Source organism: Eublepharis macularius, chromosome 2 (assembly GCF_028583425.1).
Source record: "Eublepharis macularius isolate TG4126 chromosome 2, MPM_Emac_v1.0, whole genome shotgun sequence".
Classification (NCBI taxonomy): Eukaryota; Metazoa; Chordata; class Lepidosauria; order Squamata; family Eublepharidae; genus Eublepharis; species Eublepharis macularius.
Window position 1 is genome coordinate 78,438,226 of NC_072791.1, and position 12,015 is coordinate 78,450,240.

The following is a 12,015-nucleotide window of genomic DNA, read 5'->3' on the forward strand; positions in this document are numbered from 1 at the left end:
CTGTTGAATTTGAATGTTCTGTTGAAAGCTTGTATAAAAACAAAACCTTCAAAAATAAGAAGTAAAATAAAAATAAAAATTGAACCCACTGGGGTTTACTCACTTGAAAGTGTGTTTAGGATTGCAGCCAAAGCAACTTGGCCAGTCTGTTTGGTAAAACTCAGAATAAGAGATATAGGTAAGAGTATTTGATAAAGAGGAAAATACTATTTACAATCTGTTCAAGTTCTTATTTCAGGTAAAGAATTATGTCCTGAAAAGGTAATACTGACATTAGTTCATGAAAAAGAACTGACACCCTTCTATTATTCATATTTTAATTCTATTAGTCCCTTTTTAAATTTATATTTTATTCAAAAGGTTATTAAAATTTTTTACAAACAAGTTAACATATAATAAACATTAAACAGGCTTAATCAATTGGAATTGGAATTCCTATCCCCTGAACCAAGCATTTATAGACGTGCCTACAAGATGACCTGCATTTATTACAAAATATTTACATTATATACAGCTGGATATTCTAATTTTTGAAATTGGTAAATCAGACCAGGGATTCAGATAAATGTACCCTGTGGTTTTGGGTGCCACACAGTAAATTCTATTATTTTGATTTTACTGTTCCAAAAGTGTTTTGTATATATATTCTCACCAGCAGCATGTTGAAGTTCCTGATTCACCTCATCGCTGCAACCCATTGAAGGAGCACGTTTTACTTATATTGGTATCCCAAACAGGGCCGGTGCCAGAGTTTCTGGAGCCTGAGGCCGGGGGAAGCTTCAGGGCTGATGACGCCCCTGTGCACGCACATGCACACGCACACACACCCAGACTGCTCAGTTGCCCCGCACCACCCTGGCCACCTGCTGCGCCTGGCTCACAGCTGTGTGCTAGCGGCAGTGGTAGCAGCACAGGGCAACTTAGAGCCGGACAAACAAGATGAGGGTCACGCAAGTTTTCTTGGAGGGATGGGACGGAATGATGAAAGAAGAAAGCAAAGGGGAAGGGAAAGGAGAAAGCGGGAAGGACCTACTGTAAAGAAACAGCTGAGGCTCAGGGTGTGCACTTTGAATGAGCTGCTGAAGACGCAAATCCTTCTTCCAGGCACAAGCCCCCCCTCCCCACCCCCCATGCAAGGGCATCCTGGGAGAGAGCAGCAGCAGCCCACCCTGGAATGGTCTTTGGGTGCCCTCGCATCCAGCAGGCTTTGCCACATCTGATTCTTGATGTTGTTGCAACTGTGTTTCAAAGACACAAGTTTATAAAAAGAAGTTTACTCTGATATGCTGTAGACTGTATACTTGTCTGAGAATAAATGCAATGTAGTGTCGCCTGGGATACAATCCCACTTTGTCATGAAGTTATCTGTATGACCCTGGCCTAGGCCAGTCATTCTGTTGTGAACCTGCTCCACAGGATTGTTCTGAAATGAAAACGGAGAAGGCTGTTGCATAGATAGCATCCATACAGGTAGGAGTAAGGTCCAGTGAATTCAAGAGGAACTGTTTATGTTTATTCCAAAGCAAGACTGGGCTTTTGTGTCCGGCTGCATGCTGAAAGCCTAATGTCCCAAATTGTCACTGGCGTCCTGCTGTTTACATGAAAGGGGGGGGCTTTCCCCCAACAAGATGTGTGCAGCATGATATTCCATTAGCCTTCACCAATCTGGGAGTAAGAAATGTGTATTTAGGATATGACCTCCGGTTTCAAAACTAAACTGTCACCTAAAATAAAATCCAAACCTGCCCTATGTCTACTAAAGAAAGTCCAAGGTTAGCAGAGATAAACACCAATTTCTGTGTATGCGGACAATGTGAAGCTTGTTTTATAGACTGAGTCCTAGTTAAACTTTGGTTGGAGGAATGTGGAGTTTGACTCATCCCCATTGTACCTGTCTCTACTTCTCCCTGGCTTCCCTGGCTACAGCAGCAGGGGTTCTTTAGGGAAAATGCAGGCGGGCTGAAGAATCCACCAGCTCTGCACACCTGATCCAAATGGGTCCCCTCTCTGACTCTTGCTTAAAACTTGCATATTTTGCTCCTCCTCTAAGAGCTGAGCTAAGAGAATATAGCTCTGGTTGAAGGCATCGAATGTCTGTAAAAAGTGGCCCGATCTTTAGAAGCCAGGCCTATCAAATGACAGCTTCTTCCTACACAAAGTAAGCAGCTTTGGAAACAAGAGCAGCAGAGGTACTGCATCCTGGGGACATGTACAGCAGCACCTCTGGCTTCTCCTCTTCAGCCCAACATCTTGGTTCTTTGCGCCTGCGAATCAGGCAATGGGCTGGAGTGCGTGGGCAACAGAGAGGCCGAAAAGGTGACTCGGCTGTTCCAAGAGCGAGCTGCCAGCCAGATTCTTCCTCACTCTCGTTCGTCTTTTAGTTTTGAGACTCGGAGAACGCCGTGCCGAATCACCACCACCCCCTTCTCCGGTAAGGAAAGAGACGAGTCCCTCGAATATTCTGTCCCAAGGTTGGGCGCGCTGCCCCTTTGTCCCATTACGGACGAAGTTGCTTAATGCCTGCCAGCCGGATGCCCTGTTCTCTTTGTCGAGTGTTTGCTCCCTAAAAAAACAGTTGTGGTCAGCGGTAAACTTCTGATAGGTGCCGGGCTTGATTGTTTTACAACCTCGTCGGCGCCTTATTCCTAGATTTGGGGGGAGGGGGGGAGAGAGCCCGCACTCAGTGTATGGGCAGAGAAACGCCGCATTTGGCCCCTTTCCGGTTCGGAATCTTGGCATCGAAAGTGGGTTACGGGTGCGAGCCTTGGCTGTGGCTATGCTAATATCCCTCCTCTTCGGTGTGGCTGGCTCAGCCTCCCCTTCTATTGCTGGGCAGGGCCTCGCTTTATCCCCAGAGAACTAATTGGATCAGAAGCGCCGTCCCTCCCTCCGGAGGGCATAAGATCCCTTGGCACTCGGGCTTCGCCCAGACCTCCTTTACTTGCAGTCTACCCGCAGCCCCTCGGCTACCTTCGGGGGGCTGCCAGGGCCGCCCACTGGCTGAGGGGCGGGCGGGCCCCAGAAGCTTGGAATAGGGGGAGGGGCAACAGAAAGGGGAGGGGGAGACGTGAGAGGCCGGGAGAGCAGGAGGCAGCCTGTTGCTCCGGCGAAGCGCTGAGCCTTGAGAGCCGCGAGTTGGAGGGGGTAAGTTTCTTAGTAAGCCTTCCTCTCGGGCCTTGCCGCTGCGCCTCTAAGAAGGGATCTTGCGGGGAGAGGGCAAAGGGATTCGTTCGCTTCGGAGGGAAGCGGGAGGGGAGGGCGTGTTTCCTGTGCGCTGTTCCTTGGACCGGTTCCCCAGCAAGCGCTCCGGCACCTCGTTCATTTCAGGCTTAGCTCTGAGCCGGGGCTGTTGCGCGTTTGCAAAAGCCCTCGCGAGGAGACAGAGCGCGATTGTGTCCCTCGGGCCGGCAGCTGCAGCTTCGAGAAGGTAACGACTACATGGGACGGCTGGGGGATAATTGAGGAGGCAGAAGCCGGAACTGGGTCTCTCTGTCAACTTGCTCGTCAGGAGCATGCCCGGCTGCCTCTCGGATCGCCTCCGGGCCGAGGGAAATACGTCAGTGCAACCGCGATCTTGGACTCCCACGTTGCTGTTTGCTGGCATTCCTTTCGCTGGGGCGTGTGGGCAAGTGGCAACAGCTGTTCTCGGGGAAATGGCCACACCCACCTCGGGGTGCGTGGGGGAGGGGATGCTCTGACTCTGCTTGGTGGGCCGGAGCTGGGCGCGCGGGCCGGTTTGAGTCCCGCAAGTTAATGACTCACCTCACCTGCAGTCCAGTCTGTGATGCCCCTCGGCCTTAATACGTATTTATTTGTTTGGAACAGTTTTATGCCGCCTCCCCAGGAACTTGCCCTACTTGTGTCCCCTGCATGCCCTTGTCTGCGAAGGGGAGGCCTTCAGGAGGTGAGAAATCCCTCTACTGTGGAGCAAACTGGTCGAACTGGTGCATGAGTACGGGGGCGGGGGAGACATAAGGCTACAGAACGCCTTTTGTAAAGGCTGTGTGGTGAACTGCTTCCCACACTGAAACTTGAGCCAGGGGGCCTACAGTAGAGTTTTGCAGTGTCTCTGTTAAAGGGAATAGCAGCTAGTGCCCTCCCACTTTCAGGGACATTGGGGCAAGATACTATCTTGGTGCTAGGAAATAATCTCCCTTGAATGTTTTATCCCTAGTTATGGTGTCCTGTAACTTCTAATTAAAGACATTTCATTTTGCTAGCTAATCAGGAGGGGGGCTAAATAGTATCTTCAGGTTATCTGATTGTTAAAAAATGGGCAAGCCAAAGATAGTTTTGAGACAACATAATATTTCATATTCTGTCAAATTTGTGGGTGAGGAAGAGTGCTTTTTTGAATCGCTGCATCCTCACAATTGGATATAGGCTTCTAGCCCATGTATTCTCAAGGATCAAGGTGGGTACCGTAAACAGAAAGAGGCAGTCTTGTGAATGAAGAAATATAAGATGCCTCCCCTACTTTTCTGTCAGAGGAGGGAAGGTATAGGTGGAAACGATTTCTAACTGTATTTCACTTGGAAAATCAAAGCAGCAAGCCTTGTGCCTCTGATGTTGAGAAAGAGAGAATGGGATTTACAGAATCTGTTGTTGTCTTGATCAGTTTGATGAACCTGAGTAGAGTAAATGTCTGATTGAGTGACATTTTAATTGGATTTTCATGATTATCTGGCTCCGTATATTTTGGTGACCCTGTTAATGAAGGAAAGAAATTAATATGTTTCATTGGGGTTCTTGTATAGGGTTCATAATGATAGATTTCTAATATATCTGGAGAGAAAAGACCATCTGTGGCTTGCCCTTACCTAGTTGCAGAAGAGGTCAAAAGCTCCTCAAAGGAAATGTCATAGGAGTTTGCAGACTGTACAAACCTATCAACCAGTTACGCAGCTTTTTGTGCCAGCTATGTTTTCCTTACTTGTTGCATTTAATAAGATCTGAATCTTTGAAGGGCTGGTCAGAGGGTGGAGGGAAGAAAGCCACAAACTGCTTCAAATATGCACTTCTGAATTTCTTCAGATGCCTTCCCAAATTCCCAGAAGCCCGCTTTCATTGTAATGTTGACACATATAAAATGTGAATGAAGAAATATAAGGACCCCCCCCTTCTGTCAAAGTGGTTACATACATCTAAGAGAGCTCCTTATTTTTTTTAGGAATTAAAATCTTGCTTGGAAACCAGCATGTGTTCCTTTGGCTAGTCTCCCCCTCCCCAATAAATGAAACATTTGCAAGCTATGCTTTAGAGAGTAAAAGAATAGCTGCTGGATGGAACTTCCTGTTTCTAGGTGTGAATTAATCTCTGGGTGGAGCACAAGTGGAATTCTTTCTAATGCATTGCACAATTAGATCTATTATGGTTCAGGGGAGCGTTTTTTGCCTCAGGTTTCTTCAGCAGTTATCACTGATGTCCCAAAACATTGCCTCACATATCACAACCTCTGATTAGGAAAATATGTCTGATTATATACGTCACCACGGATATATGGATTGGACGGCCACTGTAAGTCACTTCAAATGCTGATTTCTTATTCTTTGAAACTGTCTTCCTGAGTACAAAATACACGTGGCTTATATCCCCTCAGCTTCCTCTGTCTAGGCAGGCCTGCTACTCCTAAAGCCAAATTGAGCAATCTTCCATTTGTCCATGTCCAGCTGCTCTATGATGCATTTAGTACCTCTGTGCCTCTATTTCTTGACATTTAATTCCAGGGGGGAAATAGCAGCTCTTGCCCTAAGCCTAGAGTGTTTCTCATGCCTTAACTGTAATTCTTACAGTAATTAAACTAAATTTAAACCAATTATCTGGAAAATGGAACAAATGTACTTTAAAAAATAAACAAATTATTGCCTTTGGGAACCTGGTAATTTTTCGCTTACTAAACTATCTGAAATTAGGTTCTTGTAGTCCTACCCAAGATTGGATCTTCTAGACCAGCATTTGGATGGATGTGAGACTCCAGGGCACTACTTTAATCAATCAATTTTATAACTATGTCTGCTGTCAGTAGACCACCCTAGCAGTATTCCTTTTGTAAATCTTATAGGCAAGCTGAATTAACCTTTGTAGCCAGATTTCTCTACCATCAACCACCTCCTGACAAGGGAAATAACTGTTTAGCCTGTTCATCTATATTCATTTCTTATCATATGCGAACTTCATGTGCAGCCTAGTCAGTTGAAGAAATACACCTGATACAGGAGATAATGGGGATAATTTGCAGATAATGAGAGTGAGAGGGGTTAAAGAGCTCTAGAGACATTATAGACATAATTGTCTTGTATTTTCTTAGGCCGCCATTCATGTGCTAGCCACATAATGACATACTCCCAAATCCTAGCTAAGGCAGTTATTGCATGATTTCCAATTTTCTGATAAATTGTAGGGGTAACCTGCCTAGTCCTCTGTGATAGATTTAAACAAAAAAAAATATGGAGGGGGGGGTAAAGATCTCATGTAACAGAAGTATGGCTGGATTAAAGGATGCAGTAGTGAGTCTTAAAGTAAAAACAGTAACTCTTAATGCCTAGAGGTAGAATATAATCTGTCACAGAACACTAGTAAAACTTCACATGAGCAACATCCTAATAAACTGAGTTTCTATTTTTCTAAGGTGTTAGTACTAGGACACCATTATCTTGTGCAATAAAAACTACCAAAACATCAAATTCTCTAAAATGCTTTATCTTTTGGGGTAGAAGAATCAAGAGTACCAAATGTAGATTTAGCTAGAGAAACTCGATCAAGAATAGCACAAATCTAAAATTTTCTGTAAATGACAAACTACAATCTGTATCTTATGTATTTGATTACAATAAAACTGTTTAATTAAAAAAAGAATAGCACAAACTTTTTTTGCTTTAATGGCAAAGCAAGTTGCTTCCCAAGTGTTCTTCCTCCTAAAGCAAGGGGGCCAACTAGTGATTTATTGGCACAGCCCAGCCCACAAAACCGTTTTATCTGGGCATCAAGCAGACCTATTCAATTTTAATAAATCTTTAAAAGTGTGTTTTCAAAAGTTGGCAGAGATCACATGTTCAAATGGTGCTTTATCAAATGTTAGACTAGCTCCTTGGACATGCACAGCGCTTCTGAAGATCTTGTTGGTATGTGATTCCAGTGTCATTACACAGTCAGACAAACATCTGTTAGGAGTTTAGTTTGGGCTGTCAGTGGCCTTCGTTATTGTTCTTTAAAAACCCAAACTTTTACACTGACATTATATGGATATTAATAAGTAATGCTTCAGGTAGGAGGCAAGAAGAGGTAAGAATGCTGGCTGACTGACCCACATCTGGGTCAACTTGTGGAGGAGGTGTGATTTTGTTCAGCATTAATTGCACAATACCTCCTGGATTACTTAGCCCATTATAGGGCCAATACTGCCAAGCTGTGTTGAACTATTAACGGGCTAGTATAGGATTCATTTAGTTCATTGACAGGAAAATTATTAAAGCGTCTACATAGGGCATGTTTTAAAATAGGGGATAGTCTTTTTAAAAGTGTTTTATATCTTCATGAATTTAGTAACGCTTTTACTTTTAATCCATCATAGAAATGCAGATGAGCTACCCAAGCGTATTAACAATTTCTTTGTAAGATTTTGGCAACCTTCTGCATACCTAGCTTTATCACAAGTTAAGACAAGAGCTATGTACCACAAGGTTTGAAATAGAAGCTTTAGGTAAATACAGACTTGGTAAAATATCTTAAGCAGGTTACGTAGAAATGGGAATGCCACTTGCCAGCCTCTATAGGGCTAGTATTCAGGGCTAGCTCCCATAAGGCTAGTATTGAGAGTCCAATTGGATATGTTAAATTTCTAGTCACTTCCATCAAGCACATTACTTGTGTAAATCCTTGTAATATACCTCTTCGGTAAATCACTTGACTGATTAAAAATCTGTGTGCTTTGGAGCATGTTGGCGCTCTGATTTTGAAACAGGAACAGTAAAATCTATCGATTTTTATGGTGTCATGGGACTCCCTTTTGTTTTAAGGTACCTCTTGGTGTGCCATTATTTCTCCCAAATTACAGATAAATTAGGGTGCACACAAATCTGAAATAATTGCTTACTAAGGCCTTGAGGAAGTTCATGACTCTGGTGAGCTTTACACTAGGGACTTCTAATTCATATGTATACTTTTAACCACAAACTTTATAAAATATACTTCAATACATATGGAATTTGTTTTCACCCAGCCTTATTTGTTCTTTGCAGTCCTGGTGTCTTCATATTTTCATAGCTATCTTTAAGCTTGACAATAACATACTTAATATGTATTAATATTTAAATCAAAAAGGGTCCAGTAGCACCTTTAAGACTAACCAACCAAGACTAACTAAACTCACCGAATAAGAGGAAAAATACTTTTCACTGGCTACTAAAACAAAAATGTGACATTGTTTGTTTGCAAGAGACCCATATCAGAAAGCAGGATGTAAAATATTTAAAATCTGGAAAATTGGGCAAAGAATATGTAGCGGCCTCCAACAAGAAAAAAAGAGGAGTGGTGTTGTACATAAAAGAGGAGCTACAGCCAAAATTTGTTATGAGAGATGTGGAAGCTAGATTTGTAGCAGTGGAATGTATTTGGAATTTAAAGAGAGTGTTGGTAGTCGGACTTTATGCACCTAACGGTGCAAAAGAAAGCTTCTTTGAGGATTTAAGGAAGCATTTAGACGATCTTGCATACGACCAGATAATTCTTGCTGGAGACTTCAATGGAGTGACAGACTTGGAACTAGACAAAAAGACTACAACGGCACAAAAGAAAAGAGGACTATTACCAAAGCTTTTTTTTGAGTTGATTCAACAAGAGACTCTTGAAGATGTATGGAGGAGAGAATATCCTAAAAGCAGACAGTTTACTTTTTATTCTGCAAGGCATTCTACATTATCAAGAATTGATATGATCTGGGCCTCAAAAGACTTAGCATTATGGACTAAGGAGGTAGAAATAATGCCTATGGTAGGCTCAGATCACAACCCAATTATGTGGAAATTTGGAAAAAAGAGAAAAAGGAAAGCATGGAGAATAAATGAGGACTTGTTACAGGAAAGAGAGAATATGGAAATACTGAGAAGAGAGACAAAGTTTTTTATACAATACAACGTGAATAAAGAAGTACCAACCAATAAAGTTTGGGATGCTTACAAGGCGGTTGTAAGGGGCATACTAATGGACTTAAATGGTAGAGCAAGAAAGAAGAAAGAGGAGAAAAGACAAGAGATTGAGGAGAAAATAAAAGCCAAAGAAATACAGCTAAAAAAGAGACCAGGGAAAAAGAAGGTATACCAGGAAATTAAAATACTTCAAGAACAGCTAACAGCAATGAGCAATAAAGAATTGGAGTGGAATCTCAAAAGACTGAATCAAAAAGCGTTTGAGGGTGCTAATAAACCTGGGAAGTACCTGGCATGGCAATTGAAGAAGAAAAGGGAAAAGAAGATAATAAATAAAATTTGCGAAGATAACAAAACGTATTTGGAGCAGGCTACCATTAGTAGAGCCTTTTATAAATTTTACGCTAAGCTGTATAATAAAAAAGAAGTAAACAAAGAATCAATAGCGTCATATTTGGAGAAAACCAAACTTCCAGAAATCTCGGAAGCTTGGAGAAATAAGTTGAATAGTGAAGTAACTGACGAGGAAATAAGTAAGGCAATACAATCTGCAAATCTAGGAAAGGCGCCAGGGCCAGATGGACTTACGGCTAAATTCTATAAGACAATGGCTAATGAACTGGCACCATTCCTAAAAGAGGTGATGAATGGGGTTTTAAGGGATCAAAGGATTCCAGAAACTTGGAGTGAAGCGAATATATCATTGATCCCAAAAGAGGGCCAAGACCTGACTAATGTGAAAAATTATAGACCTATATCGCTACTCAACAATGACTATAAAATTTTTGCGAAGATATTGGCGGAGAGATTGAAGGGGTGGCTCTCGGAAGTCATAGAGGAGGAACAAGCAGGCTTTTTGCCAGACAGACAAATAAGAGACAACTTAAGGACAGTGATCAATGCTATTGAATATTATGACAAGCGTTGTGACAAAGAGGTTGGTTTCTTCTTTGTTGACGCTGAAAAAGCGTTTGACAATTTAAACTGGGACTTTATGTTTGCCACTATGGAAAAGCTACAATTGGGAGAAAGATTCATCAGAGCAATTAAGGAAATTTATAGAGACCAGACTGCAGCAATTGTGGTGAATGATGAATTGACCAAGAAATTGACGATAAGTAAAGGAACAAGACAAGGTTGCCCGTTATCTCCATTGTTGTTCATTTTAGTATTGGAGATTCTGATGATACAAATACGTCAAGATGATGAAATTCGTGGAATAAAAATAAAGGACTATTCATATAAGGTCAGAGCATTTGCGGATGACATAATGTTAATTGTAGAGGACCCATTGGAGAACATGCCAAGAGTGATAGATAAGATCAAGGAGTTTGGAGACTTGGCAGGTTTCTTCATTAACAAAAAGAAGTCAAAGATATTATGCAAAAATATGACTAAGCAGAAACAACAATTGTTAATGGAAACAACGGATTGTGAAGTAACAAGTAAAGTGAAATATTTGGGAGTCGAATTAACTGCAAAGAACATAGATCTATTCAAAAACAATTATGAAAAACTATGGACTCAGATAGAGAGAGACTTGATTAAATGGAATAGATTGAATTTGTCATGGTTGGGCAGGATTGCAGCAGTTAAGATGAATGTGTTACCAAGAGTAATGTTTTTGCTACAGACAATACCAATCATCAGAGACTCCAAACAATTTGAAAAATGGCAGAGGAAAATATCAGATTTTGTTTGGGCAGGCAAGAAGCCTCGAGTGAAAGTGAAAGTTTTACAAGATGCAAAGGAAAGAGGCGGAATGCAACTGCCCAATCTGAGACTTTATCATGATGCAATCTGCCTAGTTTGGTTGAAAGAATGGATGACATTAAAGAACAAGAAACTATTAGCCCTAGAGGGATATAAAAAAATATTTGGATGGCATGCATATTTATGGCATGACAAAGTAAAGGTCAACTCGATGTTCCTGCATCACTTTGTTCGGAGAAGTCTATACATAATCTGGAAGAAGTACAGAATTTATCTACAAGAAGGAACCCCTTTGTGGGTGGTTCCATATGAGGTGATAGACCCGAGAGCTGTTGATAATGAACAACAATGTTTAACGTATAAAGAAATAACTAAAACTGAAGCATCCAAACTTAGAATAAAGACACAAGAGGAACTATCACCTAACTACGATTGGTTCCAGTATAGACAGATCAGAGACTTATATAATTCGGACTCTGTAAAGGGAGGTATACGAATAGAGAATTCGGAACTAGAGCAGACCCTTCTTAAAGAAGATAAGAAAAGAATATCCAAGGTATACCAAGTACTGTTGAAGTGGTATACCGAGGATGAGATAGTTAAAATACAAATGGTGAAATGGGCTATAAACTTTAATAAAGAAATAACAATGGAGGCATGGGAATACTTGTGGAAAACTACAATGAAGACAACGACATGTATTAATATCAAAGAGAACATTTATAAAATGATCTATCGTTGGTACATGACACCAAAGAAGATTGCGCTAGGGAATTTGAATACTTCTAATAAATGCTGGAAATGTAAGAAGCATGAGGGCTCCCTCTATCATATGTGGTGGTCGTGTGAGGTAGCCAGGAAGTACTGGGGGGAAATAATAAGAGAAATGAGTGAAATTTTACAATTTCAAATTAATAAGAACCCAGAACTCCTGCTACTGAACTTGGGAATGGAGGGAATTTCAGCCCAACACAGGACGTTGATATTTTATATGACAGCAGCAGCTAGACTTTTGTATGCGCAAAAATGGAAAGTACAAGAAGTGCCAACTATTGAAGATTGGACTTACAAATTGCTGTATATGGCTGAAATGGACAAGATGACAAGAAAATTGAGAGATCTGGACTCAGGGCAGTTCAACACAGACTGGGAGAAGCTG

At 41.7% G+C, this 12,015-nt stretch overlaps 1 protein-coding gene across 6 annotated transcripts in view; it reads left to right on the forward strand.

The window, feature by feature from the left end:
• The first annotated feature begins 2,116 nt into the window (after positions 1–2,116).
• The window catches only part of PACSIN3 (protein kinase C and casein kinase substrate in neurons 3), a 42,070-nt gene continuing 32,171 nt past the window's right edge, over positions 2,117–12,015 (forward strand). Inside the window, exons 1-2 of one of the 6 annotated variants that reach the window (XM_054973001.1) lie at positions 2,957–3,144; positions 3,826–3,904. In XM_054973001.1, coding sequence (XP_054828976.1) covers positions 3,871–3,904 — 34 coding nt within the window. In that variant the 5' untranslated portion in view covers positions 2,957–3,144; positions 3,826–3,870. Of the gene's footprint in view, positions 2,432–2,956; positions 3,145–3,328; positions 3,428–3,825; positions 3,905–12,015 lie in introns of those variants that run through there. The other 5 variants (XM_054972994.1, XM_054972995.1, XM_054972998.1 and 2 more) reach the window with 5 other exon arrangements.